General features: G+C 47.8%; 2 protein-coding genes across 6 annotated transcripts in view; one reads left to right on the forward strand and one right to left on the reverse strand.

Moving 5' to 3' along the window:
• The first annotated feature begins 638 nt into the window (after window positions 1-638).
• Window positions 639-21,775, forward strand: RSPH9 (radial spoke head component 9). Of its 2 annotated transcripts, XM_065589232.1 has the most exons (6): window positions 639-946; window positions 2,155-2,317; window positions 3,244-3,373; window positions 4,343-4,489; window positions 20,985-21,057; window positions 21,511-21,775. In XM_065589232.1, exons 1-6 carry the CDS (start codon window positions 720-722, stop codon window positions 21,605-21,607), a joined length of 837 nt encoding a protein of 278 aa, XP_065445304.1. In that variant the 5' UTR covers window positions 639-719; the 3' UTR covers window positions 21,608-21,775. The 2 variants fall into 2 exon arrangements, with proteins under 2 accessions (XP_065445304.1, XP_005296360.1); XM_005296303.5 differs by lacking the exon at window positions 20,985-21,057 and having other exon boundaries at window positions 646-946.
• A 1,107-nt stretch (window positions 21,776-22,882) lies between these two features.
• Window positions 22,883-27,539, reverse strand: part of MRPS18A (mitochondrial ribosomal protein S18A) — a 28,156-nt gene continuing 23,499 nt past the window's right edge. For 2 of the 4 annotated variants that reach the window (XM_065589233.1, XM_005296304.4), the window contains one exon: window positions 22,883-23,623. In XM_065589233.1, coding sequence (XP_065445305.1) covers window positions 23,526-23,623 — 98 coding nt within the window. In that variant the 3' untranslated portion in view covers window positions 22,883-23,525. Of the gene's footprint in view, window positions 23,624-25,208; window positions 26,328-27,539 lie in introns of those variants that run through there. The other 2 variants (XM_042848463.2, XM_008174571.4) reach the window with 2 other exon arrangements.

The following is a 27,539-nucleotide window of genomic DNA, read 5'->3' on the forward strand; positions in this document are numbered from 1 at the left end:
AATCCCCAGGCCAGTCATGCTTGTCAGTGCTATTAAGCAGATTGGCCATTTTGTCCCTTGTGCCAGGATGACGACCCTGGTGTGTGCGACAGAGGCCGTCCCCAGCGCAATTCCCTATGTGGCAATGCCCGTTCCCACTGCCACGCTCTCTCTCCAAGTGGGAAGGCCGGGGCGATGGGGTGTCAGGACTGGGTGGGACAGGCTCTGGGGGGGCTGCACCCGGCCGAGGTGAAGGAGGGAAGCCACATTATGTCCTGTATGTGTTTCTTCAGGTCAGCTATTCTGGGGAGAAACTGGGGCTGCGATCTTCGGGGTGTTGCCATTGCCCAGGTGTCCTTTAGTCCCATGGGTGTTGCTGTTGCCATGGCATCATAGGTGTTGTGGTTGCCATGGCATCCTGGGTCTTGCTGTTACCAGGGTGCCACCATCTGCCTCTGCACTATTTCCACGGGCCTGAATTTGATTAATTTTCAGTTTTGACCAAAAATTGTGAAACCGCCCCCCCCCCGAAGTAAAGGGTTAACAAGGGCAATACAGATTTCCCCCCGCCCGTGACCTCTGACCCCAGTACCACGTGACCTCTGACCTCCGATCCGCAACAACGGCTCGACCCCGCCCCCTCCGAGCGACGCGTCTCCGTGGAGGCGGTTGCCAGGTAACGAGACGCGGCTTCCTGCACAGCCGCAGCCGGTGCCATCCCCCCGCCCGGGAGCCCCGCCATGGACGCCGAGTCGCTGCCCTACGCGCTGGACCTGGTGGCCGGGGGCGGCGGGGGGCTGAGCTCGGAGAAGCGGGCGGCGCTGCGGGCCTCGCTGCTGCTGCTGCGCCGGGACTATCGCTTCGAGCGGGTCCGGTTCTGGGGCCGCATCCAGGGCATCCGCGGGCCCTATTACATCGCCGAGGGGCTGGGGGGAGACCGCGCCGGGCCCAGGAGCCGCCTCTACAGGTGTGTGTAGGGGGCAAGAGCTGTCCACACAGGTGTGTGTGTGTGGGGGGGCAGGAGCTGTCCACACAGGTGTGTGTGTGTGGGGGGGCAGGAGCTGTCCACACAGGTGTGTGTGTGTGTGGGGGGGCAGGAGCTGTCCACACAGGTAGGTGTGTGTGTGTGGGGGGGCAGGAGCTGTCCACACAGGTGTGTGTGTGTGTGTGTGTGTGTGTGCAGGGGGGCAGGTTGGACTCAGGAGCTGTCCATATGCGGGGAGGGATGCTGGGCTCAGGAGCTGTCCATAGAGGTGATGGGGACATGGGAGGCTGGACTTAAGAGGTGTCCATACAGGTGGTGGTGGTGGGGGGAAACTGGGCTCAGGATCTGTCCATACAGGTGGTGGGGGGGGGGAGGGCAGACTGTCCAGGAACTATCCATATAGTCCCTGGATGGGGCAGCTTCATTCCAAGATTTGTCCATATAGGACACAGCAACAGGTTGTGGGGCAGAATGGGCTTAAGAGTTACTTCTGCAGCTGAGAGGGGCTGCGGGCGGGGAAGAGCTGGTTCCTATCTTTGCCTCTTACTGTGACAAGACTTTATTATGGTGTTTTATGGTGCTCATCACCATAACATCTGAGCACCCTACAAACCCTTCATGGATTTCTCTGCACAATTTCCCTATGGGAAGGGGATTTTACAGAGAAGGAACTGAGAAACAGAAAAGTGTGGAAGCTTGCCGAAGAGTACGTCTACACTGTGATGAAAGACCCATGGCACAGCCGCAGCTGACCTGGGTCAGTTGACTTAGATTCACAGGACTCGGGCTGTGGGTCTTTTATTGCAGTGTAGACATACCCTAAGTTCACACAGGGAAGTATGTGGCAGAGCTCGGAATAGAACCAGACCTTCTAGTTCTTTAACCACAAGATCTTTAAAAATGTCCTTCCTTTAAAATGTCTGTGCGATGCTGGTTGTACAATGTAGTATTGAACAGCAGCTTCTATCCTGCCTTTCTGAGCCCCGCAAGTGGCTCCTCTTTTCGAGCACCAGGTGGTGATGCTTTAAGAAGGCAATCAGTTTCCATCAGTGCACACCATTGTCTCTCTGCATGTCACCTGTTTCACCAATGGTTCTTGCAAGGCTCCCAATGGGCTGCATTACATCTGAAAAGGAGGGTCCCTGTGTTTCAATAAGCTTTGCCCTTTGTTGTGTTTGTCTGGCTGACAGCTTGAACTGCGTGGAGTGGAGTCTTCTGCCACCAGCTACTGAGGAAATGATCACACAGACTGCAGGGCTAAAGGGCCGTTTCCAGGGGGATCCATCTTATGAGTATGATCCCATTGAGAAGAAGGGGGAAGAGAATGAGAGAATATATGAGGAGGAAGGTGGGGTAAGTACAACAGGCCATTTTCTAGACCTGTCTTCTAAGCTGTCCCCTAATACAGTTGTTCCCAGCCTGAACTGAACAAACTAGAATTGATACTTCTTCCTGGTAAAAAACCTATACTGGTTCCCAGTCTGCTGCCCTTTCCAACCAGCTGTGAATGCTTTAATCATCAAGGGAGTTCAGGCTGCTCCAGTACAAAGTATTACACTTGCGAGGATCCTATCATTCATAACCAATGCATGTTTGAGTGGGCACCACTGAATGGGAGGAGTTGTAGAGAAGCAGGCGGCGCTGACTGGTGCCCCAAAATATTGGGTACTGTTGCCTTAGAAGAAGAGGGATAGTAGTATTTCAGTCTCAACATGAGTTGAACATAGCTCACATCTCCTTTAAGGAAATCCCTGTTCATACTGGGGTGAACATGCATTTCCCTGATTTCTGTCGCTATGGAACAGCAGCAACTTTCATTGACCACTTCAGCTAACCTTGGAGTTATAAATGTCTTGGAAACATCCTCACTTCTCCTCCCTATTTATATGAATTAGTTGGATTCATTTCAGATATTTTTATATAGCTTTATTTAACATTTGCATCTTGTCTCATAGCTGTGCCTGACACTTTATATAGAAACTGAACACAGAATTGCTATTGCTTATAATCAAATGGCCAAATTCGGATCTCAGTTATGCCTGGGTTAATCCAGAGGGAGGGACTAATAGCTACTGCCCCAATGGGTTTGAAATGTCTACTCTTAACAATGTTCTCTGTTATATTGTTTCACTAAGAATATGTGAAGTGTGATCATTCTCATAATCCCATCAAACTCAAGATGATGACTGTATTGTGGTTTCTACAGGCACCCTGAGTTTATTTCCAGTAAAAGAAACAGTGAAAGCTGCGATTTAATATTTGCTTATTTTTCTTTAAAGCCCATGATCAAGGAGGAAATCCGTCTTGTAGCTACGATAGATCAGATAGATAAGGCAGTGGGTATCATCCCACGGGGTGCATTTGTGAAGACCCCGCTCGGCCCTGTCCATGAAAACAGGAATTTTGAAGGTAAATCCACATAATCTATATCAGGATTCAGGTGCATGTCTGTACTTTGAATACAAAAGCAGTAAGAAAGGTTTACTTTCTCCTTCTAGCTGGTATTCTGGTTCCTGGCTTGTTCCTCTCCCTTGGCTTGGTGAACAGAGAATAGGGAATCCACTAATGCTGCTTCCATTTTGGTTCAGTTTATGGAACTGCTAACAGAATCACTAATACAGAGTGCATAATTCTGAGAGATGGGAGGAGAAGGACTCCAAATCACCAATGGATTTGATTTGGCTCTGAGTCTCTAAAGTTACTGAGCATAGAGTTTCCTATATGCAGGGGTTCCCAAACTTGGTTCGCGGCTTGTTCAGGGTAAGCCCTTGGTGGGCCGTGAGATGCTTTGTTTACCTGAGTGTCTGTAGGTATGGCCGCTCGCAGTTCCCAGTGGCTGTGGTTTGCTGTTCCTGGCCTGTGGGAAGCGGCACAGGCTGGGCCACTGCTTCTCGCAGCTCCATTGGCCGGGAACGGCGTACCACGGCCACTGGGAGCGGTAAGCCGCCGTACCTGCGGATGCTCAGGTAAACAAAGTGTCTCACGGTCTGCCAGGGGCTTACCCTGAAAAAGCCGCGAACCAAGTTTGGGAATCCCTGCCTTTATGCTATGGTCCATGGAGTTTCTAGCAGCATTTGGTAGTTGTAGTGCTAGAGAAATTCTCCCTCTGATTGCAGGGCTCACAGAGAGATTTGTCTCGTTCAGCACCCATTGCTAATCTGGGACTTCAATTTGCGTTGCCTGCAAAATCTCCCCCAACACTGTGAGATCATCCATTTCCAGCAGGTCTCTGATCTTTCTGTGGAGCCCATGGAACAAAACTGGAGAGAGGCTGTGGTTCTGCCGTACACTCTGGACTATGACTAAGCAGAGAGATCTTGATATAATGAGTGTTTGATCAGGCATGGTGCTAATGGTCTCCAACTGTTCATACTACAGGTCTGTCTCTGACTGAAGCAAAAAAGTTAAATTCCTATTTCCACTTCACTGAGCCTGTTAACCTGAAGAACAGAACACTCCTGCAAAAGGCTGACCTGGACCCATCCATTGACTTCTTGGACTCTCTGGAGCATGATATCCCAAAAGGTAAACAGACTTTCTTAAGAGATTAGAGTCAAAGGATGGAAGGAAAAGGATAGCCTCCTGGTGGCCTTCCAGATCCGAAGTAGACTAGGCCCAGGAGTTCTGTGGAGCTGACATGCTCAAAAGGAGCCCTTTGTCTGTAATAATGGTCTCTGTTGAGCCACACTGATCTTCAAAGGAGCTCTGTCCAGCACACAGGAATATTGTGCTTGGACCCTCGCTTAAGAAATCTTCAACATTTACAGTGCCAATATTCTCCTGATAAATATAAACTGCAGTAGGATTGTCACATCCTTACAATAGGTAACTTCTCCTGACCCCTATGTCAGCACTCTCCTCTGCTAGAGCTCTGCATTCTCTCCTGATTAGGAAGGGGTCTGTAGCAGCTGGTGCCCTGCTGGGGCAGATAACAGTGCTAGTGATAGAGGGTAGTTTATGGGGTTTGAAGTATTTCACACCTCCCATCCCACCCTATATTGCTCTCCTTATCTAAATGGGCTCTCATTAACTCTAAACTCATATCTTTGAGAGGCTGGGTTCAAACTTTCCTTTGATAAACTGCAATAGAAATGCTGCAGTGTATAATAATCTGTTACATTGGCAGGATAAAACAAACTGCAAGGAGAAAGAGGGAGTACATGCATGTATATATTACAGTGTAGGTGTAGTTCAGATCCCATCAGTCTGGTGGACACTCTTTATTTTTTTTTCTTTAATGTCCCCCAGAAGACTCCTTTGGCAGAATCTCTCTCTAAAAAGATGCCAGCAGGTTGGATTTGTGAAAATCTTCTGTCTCTGAAACTCTGGCCAGGACCTAGTTTGTAGCTTAGAAGGAGAGTAAGTCTTTATAAGTCCCACATGCTCTGCAGATACATTCCGTATTGCTATATTAGGTTTGGAAGTTCACCTAGATCTACAAACATGCACTGTAATCTTTATAAAACATTAACTGCTTCCAGTTTCTCACTCTTTATTTCTGTCTGTGTTTTGCTGGCTTGCTAAATGCTTCTGGCTGGGGGCATGGATTCCAGTGTGGGATATTCCTTTGTCCTGATGTCAAAAGCTCTTGTTGCCCCACAAGTCTGGATTTTGGTTTGCTATTTTATCTCCCTTCTGGAGTAGCTATCTGTGTAAACCTTCCTCCGTGGCTGGCCAAGGATGTAAATAGTTTCCCAGACTTTGCCCAAATACATATATCTTTTGCTCAAACTTTCTCTGTCAAAAAGTAACCTTTGAGCAGAGAATGAGGTCATTTCAGCTCAAATTCTGAAAGTTTCAGGAAGTTCTGAGTGAGTGTAAACAGGAGTAAATTGTTATTCAACTTTATTGGGAGTGCTGCTACTTGTGCCATGGTCCAGAGGTGTAGCCTGAAGAGACTGCAAGGGCTTGTCTACATGGCCCGGCAAAGCACACCAGAGGGGTGAGATCTGTAAAGTGCACTAATGTGCTGTACTCTGACTGCCTTGTGTTGACCCTGCTGGTTCTAAAAGGTATCTAGTTTCCATTAATGTACTCCTGTTTGAAACAGAACTACATCAACGCACACTAGGTACCTTTCAGAGTGCACCAGCTGGGTCTACATGGGGCAGTTAGAGTGAAACACATTAGAGCAGCCTACAAATCAGACCCCTTTAGTGCGCTTTGCCAGTGCCAGGTAGACAAGCCCGATGTCTCTGCATGCAGGTCTCCATTGAGTTGACAAGCCTATCCTCTCAAATCAAAAGGAACAGTGCATGTAGGGATCTGTAGTGTCCATGTGTTGAACCTTCTTATTAAAGATCAGGAATATTGTGGATCACCATCCTGAACAATGCTCGAGGGCTGCAATCCCTGCTCACCCTGTGTCTTTCCCACTAGAGACAGTAATCTCTTCTTCTGATGCTCTAGAGAGTGTACATCCTAATGCTGAGATTCAAGACATCTTAAATGGCCTGGCGTTGGCTGCACTGCTATATTTGCCCATTTGTCGTAGGTTTTTACTTACGTATTTATTTCTCCTACCTAGTTCTCTCCTACATCCATTCTTCACTGAGCTGTATGGCTTCATGTTTCCAAAGCTTGGCTCCTAGATGTCTCTGAAGAAAGGTGTTAATCTTATCCTAGTGTTGTAGCAGCAATACTGTGCTGTAGTTCAGGTTCTGTCTGGGTTTCTCTTATAGACTCTTCTCTTCTGGGGTTCATATTCCAGCTCTTTCTGAATCCCAGGGTACAAGTTTGTAACCTGATGGTGAAACAGTTAGATTTTAAAGTAATGGTTTATATGAACAGAGCCCTTTCTACCATAATATACTACTTCCTCCCTAGTCCACCATTTGGAGTTCCTTAATGTTAATGTGGGGATTATAATTCAGATTACCAGTACAGTGTTCACACCATTATATCACACCTCTCTTGCACTGCTGTTGCTGACCCTGTTCAGTGAACACAGGCCTTAAAGCTCAATACTGTCAATGAAGCTGGTACCTTTCACCAGCACTCCAGAGTCTGTCATTCCAGGTTGTGAGAACCCAATCTTCATGACTTGCCTATTGCTTCACTGATCTGTGTTGTTGCCACCAGTCCAGGAGAGAACACCCTCTGCAGAGGGAACATGCAATTCAGCTCATCATCTCTTTCAACAGCAGAGTTTGTGAGGATAGAGATCGAACCAGGAACTGACTGAAGTAGAGAGAGCTTAAATCAGGGGCACTGCTTGAAAATGTATCCAGGGGTCAAGCCTGTAGTTGTTCTGTGAAGGCCAATACAGTATAACTGCAAACAGGCCCAAGGCAAAGCTGAATAAAATTCTTTACTCATGTTGGAACTGAAACTATAGAGCCAATGCAGGAGGCTGTGCATCCTTAGAGCCTTCCATGCTTCCACTAGAACAGAGGCAGCAAGGGCACTGGCAGTTGGCTGAGAGCCTGAGGGCTAATTTGCACAACATATAGCTGATTGCAGCTGTCTTCATCTGTAATATGCAAGGACAGCCTGAAGAATTTCAGGTCCCACCATGCAACTCCCCTTCTAGTTCTAAAGGACTAGGCCATTTGTTGGTCACACCTCTGTGTTAGACATGAAGGTGGCTGCTTTGTAGAGCTCTGGTAGCTACATTTGACCACAGGCTGCATTTTAGCCAGCCCTGGGCTAGAATGTAGGGGTCAAAGAGGGGAGAGGCAAATAACACATTTAATTAACGGTAGCTTCCTGAGATTACTGTAAATGTAAGTTGTTGCTGTCTCTTCTGGGAAGGTTGTTGCTGCGAATTTTAAATGCCTTTAGTGGAGGTGATTCTCAAAGGCAACTCCAGCCCAGGTGCAGCTGTGCACTTCCTAACAGAAGAGTTGGCCATTGTAGGATTTTGTGTGATTCCTGCACAAATCCATCATATGTTGCCTGCATAAATCCAGCCAAATTCCCTCTGCCACAGCTTGGACTATAGAGATGATTCTGATCGGATGAGTCCATCAGGATATGGGAACAAGGCAAACGTTGCTCACAGGGTCAGCAAGGCATACAGCCCAGTCCCAAATAGGAGCTTTGAAAGTTAAAAAGACCAGCTCATGCCCTGGATGAGCATGCAGTTTGCAGAGTTTTTCCCCTCTATCCAAAACTTGGAATGGGTGATTATGAAAATGAGGGGACAGACAGCACAGGGCAGAGCCAGGCATAGTGTGGTAGATACTGTGCAAGTTTCCTTTGCACAAATCTACCAGTGTCCTTTAATCTTGGCTGCAGCCCCCCTGCTGTTCCAGTCTTGGGTTCTCCTTCCCCACTCAGCTCTGCCAATACACCTCAGTCCTGACCCACAGCAACTATGGCCATTCCTATCCTGGACTCCTTCCACACTGCTCAGCCGACCCTCTCAACCTGAAGCATTCCTGCCTTTCCAGGACAGGGCCTCTCTTGAGCAGAGATTGTCAAAGCTCAGAGGTGGGTAGCCCCAAAAGGTATTTTTGTTCCACTAAAAATTGTGATTGGTGCTAAGGTTACCTTCTTTCCCTTGATTTGAAACTAAATCAAACTTCATCCTTGCTCTGCCTACCCTCCACTTTATTGCAAACCATGCCTTTCCCCTCCCAAGATGGAACAAAACCTCTGTTAGCTAATTAGTTGGGTTTCCCTGTTTGGTTCCTCTTTGTTTCTCTGGCAGATGCTCATGCAGCTCTTATACCACTAGTCTATTTTCTGGTGCTTCAGCTTGGCCTTCTTTATTCCACCCGAAGCCATCTGATCAGAGTGTGGTACTTGGCTTCCTGCTCTGCCTCAGTCCGGTATGTTGAAAAGTGGATTAACTGAGTGGGAGCTGTATGAGGAGTACCCCCAGCCTGCATTGACCCTAAAAGCTGCAGGAGCTGCTTAAAGACAAAGGAACTAGACCAGGGGATTAAAGTATGAGTTTCCATGTCTAAAAGCAGGCAAGTAACAAGTGTAATTGGAGCAGTTTTATTTTTCATTGGATGCTGAGAATTTATGATGGCTTCCAAATGGATTCCATTCATAAAATGTTTGAGAATCACTGTAGTGGGAAAGAAGCTAGAAAGACAGAGGAGACTGGAAAGTTGGAGGCAGAGTGAGGTTTCTGTATAGGGTTACCATATCTCATAAATAAAAAAAGAGGACCCTCCACAGGCCCTGGCCCCGCCCATTCCCCCACCCCTAGCCCCGCCCAACTCCGCCCCTTCCCCACCCTAACTCCGCCCCCTCCTCCCTTCCACTCCCAGCCAGGGGGAAAGGGCTGCCCCAGTGCTACCGGCTTCAGGGTTTGCCGGGCAGCCCCCAGACCCTGCGCCCCCAGCCGGCGCTTCCCCAGCGCAGCTGGAGCCCGGGAGGGGAAGCGCCCAGCCGGGGGCGCAGGGTCTGGAGGCTGCCCGGCAAACCCTGAAGCCGGTAGCACTGGGGCTTTGGGCAGCCCCTATGCCTCCAGACCCTGCGCCCCCAGCGGGGCACTTCCCCTCCCGGGCTCCGGCGGCGCAGGGTCCGGAGGCACGGGGGCTGCCCGAAGCCGGTAGCGCTCGGGCAGCCCAGCTCTTAAACAGAGCCGAAGAGGAGCAGAGCCTCCAGCCGCGGCGGCTCTGCTCCTCCCCGACTCTTCGGCTCTGTTTAAGAGCCGGGCTGCCTGAGCGCTACCGGGTTTGGGCAGCCCCCGTGCCTCCAGACCCTGCGCTCCCAGCCGGGCACTTCCCCTCCCGGGCTCCGGCGGCGCAGGGTCCGGAGGCACGGGGCTGCCCGAAGCCAGTAGCGCTCGGGCAGCCCGGCTCTTAAACAGAGCCGAAGAGTCGGGGAGGAGCAGAGCCGCCATTTTCCCGGACGTGTTCGGCTTTTTGGCAATTCCCCCCGGACGGGGGTTTGACTGCCAAAAAGCCGGACATGTCCGGGAAAAAGAGGACGTATGGTAACCCTAGGTTTCTGTATTAAGTCTTGAAGGTGGAAGGAAAAGCAGTTAACACCAGATTAAGGAAACACACAGTGATAAGAGCAGGGAACCAACTGCTCCCTCCCCCGAGCACACTGTGCTCTCGCTCCTCCCCCTCCTCCCTGACGTGGTAGGCGCTGGGAGGGAGGGGGAGGCGCTGATCTGCAGGGCCCACTGGCAGGCAGGAGGTGCTGGGAAGAGGGGGAGGTTCTGGTAGGCGGGCTCCTCCTCGCCTGCCTGCCGCTCGCCTCCCCATTCGTCTCCTCTCCCCGCTCGCCCACCCACCTCCTGCCTCACCTCCCCACCCTCAGGACCCCCCAAAGCGCGGGGCCTGGAGTGGTCACCCCGATTTGCCATACCCAAGGGACGGCTCCAGCCACCATAGTATCTGATCATGCAATCCTCCATTTAGATGCAAATGGCTAGGCTGCTGGGACCTGTAACTTTTGCTGCCATATCTCTGTATTAAAGGATAAGGTTGTCTGGTTCAGTTTAAGTGGACAATCTGCTCAATTTTATGCATGTTCGGTGAAGCCTCTGACATTCTGGCAAGATGTCAATGTTGGGCAAAGTTTGGGTATCCTGGGTAAGAGCATTTCAGGAACTAGTGCTGAAACAGATTTTCACATAGCAGGAGGCAAAGGAAAGAAGTTTGGAAAGAGAATGAGAATAATTCTTAACATATCTATCGAACTTTCAGTTGACCTAATACTGTACAGATCTGAACTAATAGTCACAACAAGGAAAGGAGAAATGTGTGAGCAGATTTCAACTTCATGGGCGTGAGTGGGAAATGAAAACGAATGGGGGCTAACTACTGATGGACAGAGACTGTGCACACAAGTGATTGGAGAGAACAGGAAGGGGCATGAGTATCTGATGCGCAAAGGCGGCTTATGATCTCCTGTTTCACTTCCTCCTGGGGATGGGGAATACAGTTATTTTATGGCTCAATCCCAAGGGAGTAAGTTGACACTAAGAATTTGCTACAGATCACTGGAACAACTAGAGCACAGATGTGAAGATAATAGACATCAAAAAAGGCTGTGACAAAAACCAGTGGGGCAAATGAGGGAGTTCAGCAACAGGAAGTGAAAGACTTGTAGAGATGGTGTAGTCTGGCTTTCCTTGCACACAATGCAGTCTGCTAAAGATGGAGGAGTGTAGGGAAAAGAAGCAGTGACACTTGACTAGACTCTTGGTGAGAGTGAAAGGGGACCCAGTTGAGATACAGTTCCTTTGCAACCTGACCTGAACCCAACATGATCCAACTACAAGTTGGGTTTGGGTCAGGTCTTGTCTGAAAACAACCCAAACATCTTGGGCTCAGGTTGTCTTTGATCACCTCCTTCTGCCCAAGCGATCAGCGTGGCAGGGGCTGTATGCCATGCTTCGTCCAACTGCTGGCTCTTTGCTGTGCTTTGTGTACGTGCCAATGAGTTACTGCAGCACACACAGCGCAGCAAGGCAGCAACTGCCAGCAGGAGCAGGGCACAAAGCTGCCACTGCCAACCCCATGGGGAAGAGGTGGCCAGAGATGGATCCTGGGCATTGAATGTGGGGTGTGGGAAGCACCCATCGGGCCTAGCCACTGCTGTCTCAGCACATGGGGGGGGGATGAACTGAGATAAGACTCCCTATGGTTTAACTGCGGACTATATATTAGAGAGAGGTTTTTGGGGAGGCTCCCTGCTGGCTTTATATAGGCAGGATGGGCCAAGATGGGGCTCCTTGGCCTCTTTCTATTTCAAGATTCATCCCGGGGGATGGGGAGAAGGAGATTACTTAACGGAATCCAGATAAACAGAAACTGTTCCAGCTCCTTTCCAAAATAAGTGTGGGGGGAGCTGGCAGCCCCTCGTCCCCAGGCACCACCGCTTCACAAGGAAGTGTTGCTGCCCCATAGTATTCCTGATGCAGCACTGCATATGAAGTGATTTGTGACCACCACTTGGCCTCACGCTTGTGCGTTAGCCTATCCTTAAGCTCTCCTGACAATAGCCTGGTGAAATCAGGGACATAATTGCCTCTGAACTTGGCTTGCACACACTTTATCTGCACATTGCAAGCCAGTGCTTAATGGGCCTTTGCACACGGAGGAACTACATTCTTGAGCGGGAGATGTGTGTGGCACAGAGCCTCTCTGTGCGTTTGCTTCAGCCAGGCTCACAACACCGTTTGGGTAGTACTTTCATGGCGGCCTGGAAAGCCCCAGGTGCTGGGAGTGACAGAGCCAAGAGACATGAACCTGCTTTATCTCCAGGCATTAACACAGCTAATTAACTCCCTTTCAAAGGCCCCCCTGGGGTGATTAATCCCCTATCAGCCTCCATCTCCAACCATTCAAAGAGTCTGTGTCTGCTGAGGCATTTACGGCCCCCAGTTAGCCCGCAGAGTGCAAGACAGCCTGTTATCGGGGCTCTAAGACAAATGGCTGCCTATCTCCCCAGTGGCCTTGCAAAATCCAGCAAAGTGCTATGCTGTGCTGGCCACCTACTTTCACCCAGCCTCCCCTCTCTGCTAACGTTTCACAGATGTGACCTGAGCCCACCCCTTTCATTGCTTAACAATAAGCAGCACCACCCTAGCCCTGTGAAAGCTGAGTGAGAGCACTTTACTTTTCAGCCTGCCAAGAGCCACACAGGGACAAGGCTTTTCAAGCTGTTTCACTGAAATCCAAACGAAAAGGCCCATAATGAATGAGGGGCAGTGCTAGAAAGAAAAGGATGCTTTAAAGCAGGGGTGGCCAAAGTATGGCCCAAGTTCTCCAGTGTGGCCCATAGCCATCCTCATTCCCAGAATGGAAGGGTGATCTTTGGAGACTGTGTGTCTGACAGCCTGAGGTCCTGCAGCCCATGAGGTTACTTGCTAGTTAGAAGGCTATTCTGGTTAGGGTGACCAGATAGCAAGTGTAAAAAATCAGGACAGGAGTGGGGGGTAATAGGTGCCTATATAAGAAAAAGCCCCCAAAATTGGGACTGTGCCTATAAAATCAGGACATCTGGTCACCCTAATTTTGGTAAACAAGCAATAACACACCAACACTGGTCAGTACAGCTGACGAGTGTGCCCAGAACTTTTGGGAGCCTCCAGAGCTGGGAATCAGACCCAAACAGCCAGGGCAGTGGATTACAGGACTTGACCAAGGCACTAGTTTTGGCTGTACCTGGTTTCCTCTGTTTAACAAAAATCAACCATCCCTGGGGTAAACTGCTACACCTAGCATCTTACAGCAGGGGACAGTATGGCATCAGTATCAGTGCTGAGTACGTTATAAAAGGAAACCATTGAAAAGTAAAATGAGCAAGTCTAGTATTGAAGAGAACTTCAGACTATTTGTGTAGAAGGTGAGGACAGAGAGACCAGACTGCGTGTGATATATTGACATATCAGAGAAGAGATTTATCTGTCCCCCTACAGATTAGACAACTTCCAAGAAGGGCTGTTGGGCTTTTGCACTAGTGTGTAATTATGCACATGTGAGTGAGAGCATGCGTATGTTCAGTTCCTCCATAATTTTCTTCTTCAAAGGCTCCACATCAGCCCTAGCCATCCTTCTTGCCAAGTGGAGAGGACTCTGGAGTCGCTTCAGAACTTGTCAGTGCCACTCCCAAGGGAGCTGCTCAAGAGTGACACAAGATGTTCCCTCCTCCTGGAGCTGGGCACTGCCAGCTGAGGAGTTCCGGACTGGACTGGAATCCCTCATGTGGCAGCGCAGCAGGGGAACTCCAGAGGCAGCTAGTATTACAGTTTTGGACTTGCTGTCCACAGTCTGCTCTGATTTCTGGAATTGATGTCTGTTTTCCTTGGGCTTGGTTTCTATGCATAAAGCAGTGCATTTACTATCTTTGGGTCCCAACTCTATATCACTTCAGGGGGCTTGTTTAGCCAAAGGCCTTGGCTGAGTTTATACTGGAGGAGGGTTGTCCATCAACCTCTGGGCTGTGGTGGAGGCTCTCGCCCTCCTGATTGCTACAAGGCGATGATGAAGCCAGAGACACAGAGTCTTTGCAGCAGCTTTCCAGGGATTGTATTTAAAGTTCTTTCTTCCTCCCCCCCCCAAAAAAATCCCACTCAGTCTCCATTTTGGTTCCTGGTCTCTTGTTCATTCCACTTTTGCTAATGCCTTTTTTGTTGATCTGACAGGAAATGCAGGAATAGCCTCTTAGATAGAACCATGTGTTCTGGCTTATCGCCACATAAATCAGTAGTGGAATAAACCTTATTCTGGGGAATTACATGAAGGTGAAGCCCTTGGGCAGTAACAGAGTTACTGGAAGTTAGAGAAAGCTTAACCAAGACAGCTTTTGCTAGGAACAATCTGCATCTGATGCGGCTTCAGGTGAGATGTGGCAAACTGTGCCTTCTCCCAGGTTGGCACTGACGTCAGCTGCATTTATATTGTCTCCTAGCTATTGTTTTAATGGTTGCTCAGGGTAGCAGAGCTGTGCTGCATGCCCTGCAGACTGCTCGTGCACCGTTAAGTTCTCTCTTCCCATCCCTCACCTATAGAATTATTGTTCATTAGTTTGATACCCACTGTTGTCCCCTCCCCACAGTCCCCATCCTAGGTGACTGTTAATGCCACAGATTACGGAAGAATAGATGAAGATTTATTGTGCAAAAATAATTTGAAAGCAATGGGCTATATCGTCCCCCTCTGTGGCATGATGCACAAGGGATGGAAGGAACAGAAATCCTGCTTCGTTGGCTGTAGAACTTGTGGAAGAAGGGGAGTCAACATGACACTGACCTGTCCCTTCATATCCTGGAAACGCCTCTATACAACCATCATGTGGGTTGGGGCTTTGAGGGCTTACGGGATATATGGCTGCATGGAGAGTGGAGAAGTTTAGGGACAATCACTTTGTGACACAATTCCTTGGGAAACTGGCAAACCTACAGGGAAATTCCCACTACAGTTAATGCTGAGCTTGTTAGAATGAAAACTCACAGATTCTGACCCATGACCTCTTCCTACTAGGAAGGGGACGGAATAGTCTGGGTGTGTGCGTTGGGGGGGGCGGGGAGATAAACTCCTGAGCTCTTCTTCTAGTCCTGCTTGCTGGATGAGTTGGGAGCTGTGTGAGTGACTGCCTCTGTGTAACTCTTCCCATCCTACAGGTTATTCCACTGAGCTGTGAATGGGATATACAGTGAGTGGACTGAGTCTGAATCATAGTTTGTGCTGGTGTGTGCTAGCACAGAAGCCAAGGCATAGTCCTTTACTGTAGGATAATTTCCAACATTTACCCCAAATCCAGCCCCTACTTGTCATAACTGCATCCTAAAAGTGGCCAACACTTTTTGATCATGTGAGGTAGAGACTTACAAGGCAGCCATAATCTCCTCTGAGAGTCAGACAAATATTCTCCATTGGTTAAGAAAGGGACGGTGACCAAAAACTCTGAGGGGAATAAGGATCCTAAGGCTGGAACAAAGCTGCCCATTGCGCCCTTTCATCGAACTGTTAATCTTTCTTTCAAAAACGTCACATTTGTTCAGTAACAAAAGCTTAAAAGAAGCTGAATTGAGCCTGCAAACCAGCAGCAAGATTTAGAGGAAGCGTCTTTCATTCAGAGCAAGGAGGGGCGAGAGACTCCTTCTTTTTCTTGCCTGTAACCAATGGGATCGCAGGAATCCACGTAGGTGACGGATTAATGCAGGGGCTCCCCAGGTAGATGCTACGTGACTTCTGGCACGCTCCAAAAACGTTTCCACAGCGACCAGCTGAGCAAGAAATATGGAGTGTGACGGAATCCAACGGAAACCTGCACTTGAGGAGGAGGTGGAGGAGGGTGCTTTGCAACTCGAAGAGATTTCTAAACCCACAGGGCCCACGATGAAGTGACTGGGGTCGTAGTCATCAAAATCACAGCAGCTAGGAAGAGACTGGCATTGTAACCATCCCGCCTTCTCGGCTTTAATTCTGTACTTTGTTGCTGTTTCCCAGTGCAAGGCTCCATTCCAGATCCCTGTTCCTGAGCAAAGTCTGCATCCTTCTCTTTGGCAGAAATGCAGCTAGTGGGGGAATTTTAGCCCCTTCCTGAAGATCAGATGGTGTTAGACCAGTAGGCCTAGCTGGGCTGGGTGTGAATCTCACAGGCACCTGAGCAATGTGAATCTGGGAAGCAGGGGCTCCTCCTTGCCATAAGAAAGCAGATACCTTGTTTTTAACTGAAATGCTTTATCTTTTGTAATGAAAAATAGTTCATGATAGGAGAGAAAAATGTAGAGAGAAGGCCATGAAATGAAAACTTTCCCCCTAGGACTTTTGGGTGTAATTGTATTTAGGTAACAATGATGTTGCAGGCGTTAGGAACATGCAATAACTGTTTTTGGCAACATTCTACTCTTTGTAGGCTCTACTTTTCTGGCTCTGGTGAGTTTTTTAATAGCATTGAACCTCTGGCCAGGCTGTGTTTTAGTTTAGTTTTTATTAAGAAATTTAAATAGGGAGTTTTAAATGTTTGACTGTGGCTGAACATGTGGGATGCAGGTGGCATGTTGGGCAAGTGGGAGAGAGCTTGCAGCCGGTGAGTGGCATGATGAGGCTGAGCCCCACAGGGAGTAGGAAAGATTTGCTCTACAGCTAGAGTGCCGTGTGAGAATGCTGGTGGGCATAGAATTCCACCAAGAGCTAGAGCGGGGAGCCCTTTCCTTTCCTTATGGCCCACTCCGCTGCAGTTAGCAACAGTGAATTAGGAGTGTAAAACTCTCCCCCGTGTAGGTTTTTTATCACTGGTAGAAGTGGAAGCTAAGGGTGATGTAGGTGTGGGCGAAGCACTATCAGAGCTAAATGCTTGTGGCTATGAAGGATATGCTGTTGCTTTAGAAAGGGAATCTGGCCATGCTGTCATGTGTATGGATATTAACATTTGTGCTGTTGACCATGTGCTGTTTTCCCCCCAGTAGTGGCAGAATTGCAGTGGTGTAAGATCTTCTTGTGTGTGATGTTAGTGGTGAATGCAGCTATGCTGTTGCCTCTCTAGCCACGGGACCTTTCCTCCTTTTAAGAGGAGTTGGTGCTGTCACTTCTATTAGCTTGTGGGGACCTTTTAGGACATGAAGCCTCTGTATCAGAATTGCGTTTCTTATAAAGCTGCCTTTTCTCAGCATCACCCCCAAATGAGAAGCAGTGCTATTGGAGATTAGCTTGAAAGTGGAAAGCCCATACACTGGGGGAAGCTCTTCTGCAAACAGCATTGTTTAAAAAGCCTCTCCCTCTACGGTTACCCTCGCACACCCCGTTGCTCTGTGAACAAGGTTCAGCACAGAGCTGAGACAGACACGGAGGATGAGACAGGGATTTCTATCTGTGATTGGAAAGGAAGAAGCTGAGAGGGAGGTTGACTTTTGAAATGCAGCCCGGGTATCCTGGCAGCTCTTAAAGGGCCATAAAAGAGGCCGTGGTTTAACACTGGTTGATTGAGCTTCAAAACATTTTATTATTTGGAAAGATGTAAGGAACTCCTCAACATTCCTGCCTGTGTTTGGAGGGGTGGAGGCTGCAGCCTGCTCCAAAGAGGGAATAGGAAGCTCCAGATCTTCATCCAGAGGATATTTTTCCCATGCTCTTTCCTCCCACACAGCAGCGCCCTCCCTTCCCTTCTGGAGCTGCGACAGGCAGGCAATAGTTTCAGCACAGACAGCGCTTGGCTTATTTACCTTTGGCGGGTGCAACTTAAAATGTAAATTGTCTTTTTTTTTCCCTGTTAAAGAACAGAAACTTAAACTGAGCAGCATTATTGTGGGAAGCTTCTGCCACAAGCTCAGTGATTCTCCAGGCCCCTGCTTCTTGTGGAACCACTGCCCAGTTACTGCCAAACTGTGGGGTCAACTCCAGGTGTGTGTGAGGTTTAGTTACAGCACAGACCACAGCTGACACAGAACTGTGGCTTACAAGCAGTAGTACTTAATGTTAGTAAAAGCCACTTCTTACCTACCAGCTATGAATTCTACTTACATTTCCCCTGCAGTGCAAATGATTTTTGTATTTCCCTAGTACCTTCCATCTGAGAACCTCAAAGCACTTATCAGACTAATGAATTAAACTTCACAATCTTCCCACGAGGTAGGCATTAGCTCTGTTTTACAGAGGAAACTGAATGAAGTACTGAGTGGAATAACTCACACAGGCTTGTGCTGTGTCAGTGGCAGGAATAGAACCTATGAGGCCTACCTCTTTCTTCATCTTATGCTTTAACACAAGACCAGCCTTCCTCCCAGATGTGACCTCAGTGGAGGGCCTGTTCACAGCTAGGAAAGACCCCAGCATGTTGTGAATGAAGCATTTAATTTTCTTAATTCTCGGGAGCTGTTGTAATACCTTCTCTCAAAGGGGAAAGAAAGGGATATTCTTCCTATTCGACTGCTCTCTTATCATGCTCAGATGCTGGTGATTGACTTCCAAAAGAGCAGGCTTAGGGTGATCTATGACATGCTTATTTGGAAAACTCCTGCATGAAAAGGTGGGTTTTGCATTGTTGTATCAAGATGGTGAGATCTGAGCTCAGCCTGCGCTCTGGTGAATGAGAGCTCCATAGTTACAAATCCTCCACAGAGAACACTCCAACCCAGTGCTTTATGAGTTCAAACCTGCTCTCTCTCACCAGAAGCATCCTTTTCTGAGTGCATCTCACACAGTGGACTATGGAAAGGACTAAGATAGCTGAGCCCCAAATCCACTTAAAGCTAAGGACCAAGACGTCAATATGATCTGAAGTTTGATTAGCAGGTAGTGTAGAGCACAGAGCTCTGTTTTGATGTCCTCTCCTTAAAAGGCAGACAGCCACACTATTGACCAGTCTCAGTTACTGAATGGCCTTTAGCATCAGTCCCAAGTAGAGAGCATTGCAGAAATCCTGTCGGGAGGAGACAGATGCATAATGCACTAGCTTGGGCTGTATAAGAGCGGAATGGCTACAGCTGTCTGGCCATCAGAAGATGAAAGAAAGCATTTCTGGCCATGTCTATTTTGGCATCTAAAATACATAACAATGGTAAGCCTGTTCACCGCTTTGAGCATGGGTGAAGATATAATCTTAGTAGATGGTGAGGCCATAGTTCCACCAAATGCATCCTCCTACCAGCCAACATCTGTCTCGTTAGGCTTGACCTCGAGTCATCTACTTTTTGTCCTGAGCTTCATTTCACAGGGACTGAATCATTAAGGGCATGGCCTTGTCTGCATTTGTCAAGATGTAGGCAAAGTTGGGGATCAGCTGCACAGTGGTGAGATGGAAGAGAACAGCATCTCAATTCCTCCAGTGGCCACACAGACATGAAATGACAAGACAGAGTCCTGTAAGACTTTCCAGATGTGAGGAATCTCAGGAAGGAGGAACAGCTGCCCATCACAGCCCTCAGGGATCTAGCAGAAAGAAGTGAACTGAGCCACCCATTAGGTACAGTCTGGGGCTTTTTGCTTGTTCTGGAAGCAGCAATTACTGATAGACTCTCAGTCTAGCTGAACTATGGGTCAGTGGGAGCCTGACAGTTCCAGCTGCTGTCTTTCTGATTTGGGCCTGATGCCCTATAGCTGTTTCATGTTTGGATTGGAGAGATTTACCAGTAGCCTTTCTCCCCATGCATTTTACCTCTATAGCCATTGCAGATTTGGTGTTGCAACCCGTATTTTCTTCTCCAGGCAATTCCTGGAGTCCCTAGCACTGAATCCTAGTTAACACTCCTGCCAGCTCCTCTCTGGTGGCTTGTTCCCAGAATGTCCTGTCAAGTATAAAACAAATAGTGGCTCAGAGCTTCTCACTTCCAGGAGAAACTGCCTTTTCACACTGGCTCCTAACCTTGTCACTTCCAGGAGAAAATGCATTTTCACATTGGCTCCTAACCTTCTCAGCAAAGCCAAAGCACAATTAATACTGAAACTAATCCCCACTCTAAAGGTGGAGCCAAGAAAGACTCAGGAAAATTAACCTTTTCCATAAATCACTCAGAGCTTGGAGGCAGCTCTGAAAAGTGTCCCTGCCTTTCACTTTTCTTTTCTTTCCTCTCCCTCAGGATCTAAAACAGGGCAAATCTTCCATCTTGGAGCTGGAAAGCTTTTCTCTGTCTTCATGCAGCATTTTGGGAAGAGACTCTAGCTCTTGACCAGTTGGGGATTACTGATCCCAAGGCTGCTAGCGAGTTGGATCCAAGGATTGAGATGAGCAGAGCAAGTTGCTCCAGGGCTTAGTACTCCACTCCAAGTTAGCCTCCTGAGATCAGCTATATAGCTAGCTCAGGTGCCATATAATAATAGCAGAATGCCAGTGCTGCTTTAGATAAGGTTAAGAACTGCTTTCTGTTTAAAGGTTGACTTAACTGGATTGCCTTGAAATCTGACGTGCTTCATGGAGACGAGGGGTAGAGTCAGTTTATCCAAATTTGGGGTCAGTTGTGTAAGAGGTTCTCAAGAAAATAGCCCACTGGAAAAAAAAAAGTTTTTAAAGTTGACATATTCTACCAGCTTTTTTTGGTGCAGCCACAGGATCAAACCTGTAATCATGGCCAAAATGGTGTCAATCACTCATCGTTTACCCTGACGAGTGCAAGGTGCCCACTAAGCCCTTTGCAGGAACACAACTGAAAACAATATTTGAAAGAGAGTTTGCCAAACAGATTACACTTTGAAGACAGACAGCCCAAGACAGTTGCTAGCCCGCCATAGCTCATCAGACCTGTGTGACTCAAGGGGACATCAAACTTGAGCAACACTGAGGCACCGTAAATTCAAATCTGACACTTGCCAGAAATCTGAGAATGAAAAAAAAAAAATAGACGTTGCTACGATCTGCCTCTGTCAGAGGTTTTTTTTTTTAGTTTGGGGAAATGTAATCTGCATACAGCAGAAAACTCAGAAGACATTCAAATTATTTTTGAAAAGAAAATAAATGACACGGGCGAATGCTTGTGGGCGGATGGGAGGGGAGGCTGCAGAAACAGAAGGGGAAAATGGGAATGAGTGGGAGGGGAGGGAAGAGGGGTTGAGGTGCTCAGGTTAGGGGGCGGAGGTAGGTATTGGGAGGGCTGACATAGAGGTGCGTGATATGGGTTTAAAGCTGCATAGCTGTGTACCTTACCTCTGTATTTCCTGGTTTTCAGAATTTTACATTCTGGAAGGACACAAAATACCAGCATGCAATCTTAACTCTGCATTCATAATTATTTTTTTTTGGTCAGTGGGTACACAGACCAAGCAGGCTACAGAGCCCCCGATTAGAATAGCTGCTGCCTCTTAGCAGATATAGCCAATAATAGAATCTGCTGACTCCTAGGTTCAGACCACATACCAGTACCTCTCATCACACCTTAGCTGTGGGAAAATGCTGAGTGAAACTAGAGGAGAGTGCCTGGAAATAGAAAGGCAGCCTGGGGTGCTAGGGTGAGTGGTGTGGAAGAGTTCAGAGTTCTTTGTCCTTCTGGTATGACAGATCCTTTGATATCCCCAACACCCATAAGGTAGCAGAGTCCCCACTGTGCTAGCTCAGCCTTGTGTACCATTTAATTCACCTCCCTGTTCTAGCCAGGCAGCAACCCATTGGGATCGCACCTTGATCTCAGCACGTCACTGCAGGAAGGGTGTCTCGCATTTGTGCTGACTCTCATCAGCCACATTGTTGTTATGTAGGATCCTGGAGCATCCAGCTGGAGAGGGGAGGCAGCCTGGTGGTTCTGAGGAGCTTGCTGTGGCCAGGACTGACATTCTACCACATCCCCATGACTAAACAATTTGGCTATATCTACCTTGGCACAGGTGAGAAGAACATAGACCTGCCCTTCATGCTGTGAATTGTCCACCCAAGCTGAGGATTCAAGGGAAGGTGTGTCACATTTAGATTTTATACTTGGGGATTTGCAGTTATGTTTGTTCTAATAAACCCGTGTGAAACCTCTACACCTGTCAGCAGTTTTCTGTGCCCCAGAAAGAGTCCTGAGGATTTCCCTAATGCCTCATTGTGTGTATTCTTAAACCTAGGCCCCCCTCTGTGTGCTCAGGCATGGTGTTCCAGATCTTATTCCTAGGCAGCGTGAGTGAAGGGTGATAGAAAATAAGGCTTCTGCTTAATATCAGAAGGAAAAGCTGCTGCATTCTAGGTCTTGCCTACACTCAGGGCTCCACACTCCACCTTGTGCTCGGTGTGGGTAGTGGGGAGAGAAGGGGGTCTGTTTTGCAAAAAGTAGAGGTCCCGCCTGCTCACTGCTGGCAGAAGTGAAAGACCCAACTCTACAAGAGTCAGTCTGCTGTGCTGGAAAATACTGTGCTCTCAGGTTCGAACATTCAGGGTGCCACATGGCGTACCACTGCTCTTGTCTCACCCAGTCACTGTTCTCTCACCGTCACATTGATAGCTGATTTGGGTTACCTGCCATAGAAAAGATGCCATGGAAGTGTGTTTGTTCTAGACGCAATGTGAGTAGTGATTGTTCAAAGAGAGTGGAAAGGGACAGAATAGGCCGATAGAGCTCCTGGCTTCCTAAGGATTCAACACACTTCGAGTCAACATTTACATTTTCCCTAAAGTCAAGGATCCAGGCATCTTGCACTCCACCTTGCCTGAATCTAGAGCTTCCTTTTCACAGACTCAAGGCCAAAAGGATCAGTATGGTCATTTAGCCTGACCTGCTACACAACACAGGCCATCGAATCTCCCCCGCTTCTCTTGGCCATGCTGGTAGATGGGAACAGACAGTCCTGCCTAAGCTAACACAGGACTCACCAGCACAACAGAAGATAATAAAAAAGGGCTACACAGCCTGTGGCCTCAGAGGTATAGCAGCAATGAACACCAGTAAATTTAATCTCTCTTTTGCATCAGGCCCATACCTAGCATTTTGGAAGTATGACTGCTCACTAAGGTGAAAACCAGCTGTGTTGTATGAACTGTACAGGAACAGAGCTACAGGACAGACAATGATGTACAACCACATACAGTTCTATGCAGCAGATGCAACCTTGACAAGTTTGACAACTCTCAGCAAACAGAAAACAGACCAAGTCATTAAGGGTGTCAATGTGTTTTGTATTTGTCAGGCACAGGAGTTACAGGGACCCAGTAAGTAATCCTAACAAGCACATAGTGAGACACAATGATCATGCCAAATGCCTGCCTGCCACTGTCATGTGTTTTCTGCCTCAAACTAAGGTCATTACAGACTTCAAAAATATTCCACTTCAGCACTGATTAACACAATTTCCCTCACTCCTGATGAGGTAGAAGGGAGCAGAGAGCTTTTCTTCAGAGTCAAAGGTTCTAGGGCTTGGGCCATTGACAGATCAGATCTGAGAGGTATTCTCCTTCTAAAGCTTCCTGCTGCAAAAACCCTCTTGGGTCGTCATGAAGCAATGATCCGATCCTTTCCTGCTTTTAAATGACAGTCAAATGTCAGCCCTTGTTCTACCTGCACAGGAAGGCAATGATGTCGAATCCTGCATGTCCCCAGAGGAGCAGATGGTTGCTTGCTCACTGGAGACAATGCAGAATGCTAAAAGGAGAGATGCTTGGAATCAGAGTGTTGCTGGAGCTGAGAAACCCAGAACAAGGGCAGAGTAGCCTGAAGAGCTGTGATCCACTGGCTATGCAAGTTCCTCTGTGCCTCAGTGATTTAAATAAACAGGCCTCTGCCTATAGTTGATGTTATTCATCAGCAAGGGGTGTCCAACACGAAAGGGGACTCGGCACCACTTAGGGCCTCTCTTCCAGATGGGCTTAGCAGATCTGACTGACCAGCGGGTAAGATACCTGTAAAAACAGAAGCAGAAAAGCACCTCAAATTTGAGACTGATAACTGAGAAAAGGCTTTGGCCACTGCCTCCTTTTTAATACAGAGGCAAGGACTATGAACACCAGAGAGCCCAGTAAGCAAAGCTCCCTATTGGATCAAGAAGGATCACTGAAAGGGAGCACTGCATCCTGGGACTCGTAGGCTGTACCTCTGTATGGAAGACAATGGCAACTGCTATGAGCTCCATTCTGTGTAAATTAGGTGCAGGCTCCTGGCAAGTTGTCCATCTGATCCTGTTTGGCTAAGTTTGAGCATCCAGTTCCTTTACTGTATCAAAAACCAACTCTAAATTCATCCCCCCTGTTCCATCTCGTTGGGAAGACACAAACTCCACAGCCAGCCTGAATAAGGGAGGCCCAACTCAGTTGAAAGTCTCCAAAGGTGTCCGTCTATTTTCATTAGGTAGGCAGCTATTTCTCCTGGGATTCTGGCCAATTAATTTATACACATATAGACACACACACACACACACACTTGTGTTGTGATGTGCTTGTATAACTGTGTTCCAACTTGCTGGTGCAGGAAACCAGAACTTGCAATGCAAAAAGTGTTGGGAGTGGAATTACAACTGCAAATATATCACAAGAGCAACTCCTAGCGATTTAATGGACTAAACTGGATTTTTACAATTTGAACTTTACATCTTGTATGCAAGATGGAATTTCATGCCCAGTGTCAGCTAGCAGGGATCTAATTCCATGTCTGGGAGGTCTGGAGTTTTGTTGCCTTTCAAATCTTTCGCTACTGGTAGGGAGGGAATAAAAGTCCTTGAAGAAATAAGTTTTGTCAGGCAAGATTTGAAGCAAAACTCTGATGTAAACCATTCTTGGACAAATTAAAATTTGGAACAGACTGGTAAGCTTTTTGCCCTACAATGTTGTTTGCCCCTCTCTGCTGAGTAATCATGTGATCTTAGTGTGACCCCAATCTGTTTCTCTTCCCCCCCCCAAAAAAGATTTTGTTGCCTCTTATTTGCATCATGTGTGAATTTATATGTTAAGTGCTTTGGGCAGAGGCCGTGTGCAATTTATATGTATAGCAAGGCATTTACTACATGCTTGGGAACTGTAAAATAAATCTCACAGTGCTGGGTGGTCATGGACTATATGAAAACAGCACACATTTTGCCAGCACTTTTCTTCCTCAAGGATCCCAAAGAACTTTACAAACAAATTGTGTCTAAAGATCTCTGCTACTGAAACAAAGTTGCCTCTCAGCTGCTTTACAGGCAAATAAAGAGATTGAGGCTTTCTGTCGAGGAGCTTACAACTAGAGCAGACATGAGCATGTACAGAGAAGACAACAAGAAGGGGGTGAGAATGGAAGGGAGAGTTGCACATCATAGAATCAACTCACTTGTTCTCATTTGCATATACTGGATTAGTCCCTTTCTATGGTTAATCTTATACTGGTGCATTAGTGGAGCCTTTAGGACAGGAAGTGAAGGAGACTCCCATATTAAATTGAAAATGCAGGCAGGATTTAGAGCGACCAAAAGCAATTACCAATTTGGAATTTGGCCAGAAACTGGGGTTAATGCTATTTCTTTTGGGAGAAGTTCTACGGGATCTTTAATGAGCACAAAGGGACAGGTCCTTATTTTTACATTTCATCTGAACTGCAGCCATCCACCTACAGTGAGCTCTGATGGAGTGGAACTTAAGTTACAGGGAAAGAGGAGGAAAATCCAAAATTGTTTCAATGCATCACAATGTGCCAAGTGCAGTTTTGATCACGTGACCATCCACTTACGGGAAAGAGCTCCCGTGATAACAAATGATCTCACTAGAAGAGGGAAGCATAGTTAATGTTGGAGATATACATCAATGCTGTGTGCACGTTTAGACAGCCGGTGGCTTTAAGAAATCCCTCTGTTTCCATGTGGGCGCTGGAAGCGCACATCCCAAATCGGCATAGGAAAAAGGATTTAGTAATGGCCTGATTTTAGAGCTTTTGTTATTTCTCCTTTGAGCAGGTCTAATCCAGCCCTCTGCTCCAGCCCTTTGGCTTCCTTTGGGGACAGCAGGCTGGGGCTTTTCATTGTTAGCTGAAACAGACATTTGGACGCTCTCCCTTCCTGGAGCACAGTTTGCTTTTACTGTTTCTAATGCTTGCTTTGTCCAATACTCGCTTTGTCCAATACTCAATTTTGACCTATTTTGCTTGCTGCCTTTTACTTTCATGATCCCACAATGGGAAAAAGCAAGCATCACCCTGAGGCCCGTGAGCAGCCACTTCGCCGCAAAGCACCTTTCCTACTCTCTGCCTAACCCCTTGTTCCCACTCTTTGATGCTATAATGCACTCATTTTCTATCAGGAAGGAACACAGAGGGGAAAGGCCATGGAACCTGTCCAGCACCTGGAGTTTTCAGGCTAATTCTGAGCAGAGTGCTTGGTTTGATAATTTGTGCATCCCATTCCACTCAAGTTTCCTTATTTCCCATTACCATTGTATCCAAGCACTAGGGTCCATTGTAGAGGGGTCTTTGCTTTCTCCTACACGTCACATGGTCGCATTTTCTTAACCACGTCAGTGCTGCCAGAGCAGAGCTTAGAGCCTGACGTGACTTGGAGTGTGGATGGACAAAGCATTCTGCATTCTCAGAGTAGTCACAAACTTTTAGCCACACGGGTGCCAAAGGGGGCCACGGCTACCAGTCCTGGGGAAAGAGGTTTGGGAGAGATGTGTGCGGGTAGCCCCACGTCACAATCACCACTATGTAACACTGTGTGATGGGAGCGGGCAGCATGCAAAGCTATTTTCAACCCTGCTGGGTGTCTGGCAAGAATGAGAAGTACGAAAACAGCTGCAGTAGGTAACCTGTGGTCTTTGGAGCACCTTGGGTCATCCCAAATTGCGATGGTGCATGGAAGTCGGGTTCCAGGGTTTGCTCTGTGAGAGGGATGAGCCTAAAGTTCTGTTATCCAGACACTGCTGCTTGACACTAAGGAGTGGGCTAGGGTGAGGGAAATGACTTGCATATGGGGCAGCTGTGGCCCTGCCTGCAGCTCAAGCAGGAGCCATCCCGGTGCAGCTCCAGGCTGAACTTCTGAACCCTGACTGAACTTTTTCAATCTGGCTCTTGTTTGGATTAAGAGCAGAAGGCTTGAGCCTGTGCAGGAAACACTCTATCAAAGTGCTGGCTGGGCTGCCTCCTCCTTGCCTCGTCTCCTCCCCAGGATGCCTCTTAGCTTCCACTCACCTGAGGCTGCTCTGGTTCTTTGTTGTTGAACTCACAGTCTACACAGAACATAGGGAACAAGGCTACAGGCTTTCAATGCAGGGGAGAAGCCACATGCCACATAAGTTAAGTGCTGATAACAATAAGAAGCTGGAGTCAGCTCCCAGAGAGTGGAAAGGGGTGTCTGCAAGAGAGACACTAATCCCAGCGAACACTTCCTTCTAGGAGCTTAGCAGCCAGTTGCTACTAAGTAATCTCCTTCTTACCTAACACAGGGCAACTTTTCCTTTCTCCAAGAGACAAAGAAGGACTAAGACCAGGGAAGAAGAAGATGGGAGCTATCTGCACCCAATACTCTGACTCCAAGCCTTATAATGCCTCCTTCTGGCAGGAAGGTGGAAATGGAGTAGTTGTGAGCTCTCCAAATCCAGCGCTTCTACCCCATAATCCACAGCACCTCCCACTGGCAGAGAGCAGGCCCTGAGAAGCTACGACCTACAGTCACAACTGTAACCCCCATACTAGTTTACGGAAGGGATGATTTCATGGAGTTTTGCTTTAACCAATATTTAGGTCTCCGACCAAATGAGCAGCCAGTGCAGATTCGATATAAAAGTGACTCCAGACTCTGCCTGTGGGACGGCCATTGAGCTCAGAACAGTGATCTCCCACACTTGGCCTCTAACAACT

The sequence above is a fragment of the Chrysemys picta genome, chromosome 3 (assembly GCF_011386835.1).
Source record: "Chrysemys picta bellii isolate R12L10 chromosome 3, ASM1138683v2, whole genome shotgun sequence".
NCBI lineage: Eukaryota > Metazoa > Chordata > Testudines > Emydidae > Chrysemys > Chrysemys picta.

What these genes read in the sequence shown, in the direction of transcription:
- RSPH9 (XM_065589232.1), top strand. Translation starts at nt 720, where the DNA reads ATGGACGCCGAGTCGCTGCCCTACGCGCTGGACCTGGTGGCCGGGGGC. An exon ending in GGAGCATGATATCCCAAAAG is followed by an intron (nt 4,490 to 20,984) that starts GTAAACAGACTT and finishes CCTGGTTTTCAG; the next exon opens with AATTTTACATTCTGGAAGGA. An exon ending in TTCATAATTATTTTTTTTTG is followed by an intron (nt 21,058 to 21,510) that starts GTCAGTGGGTAC and finishes GTTGTTATGTAG; the next exon opens with GATCCTGGAGCATCCAGCTG.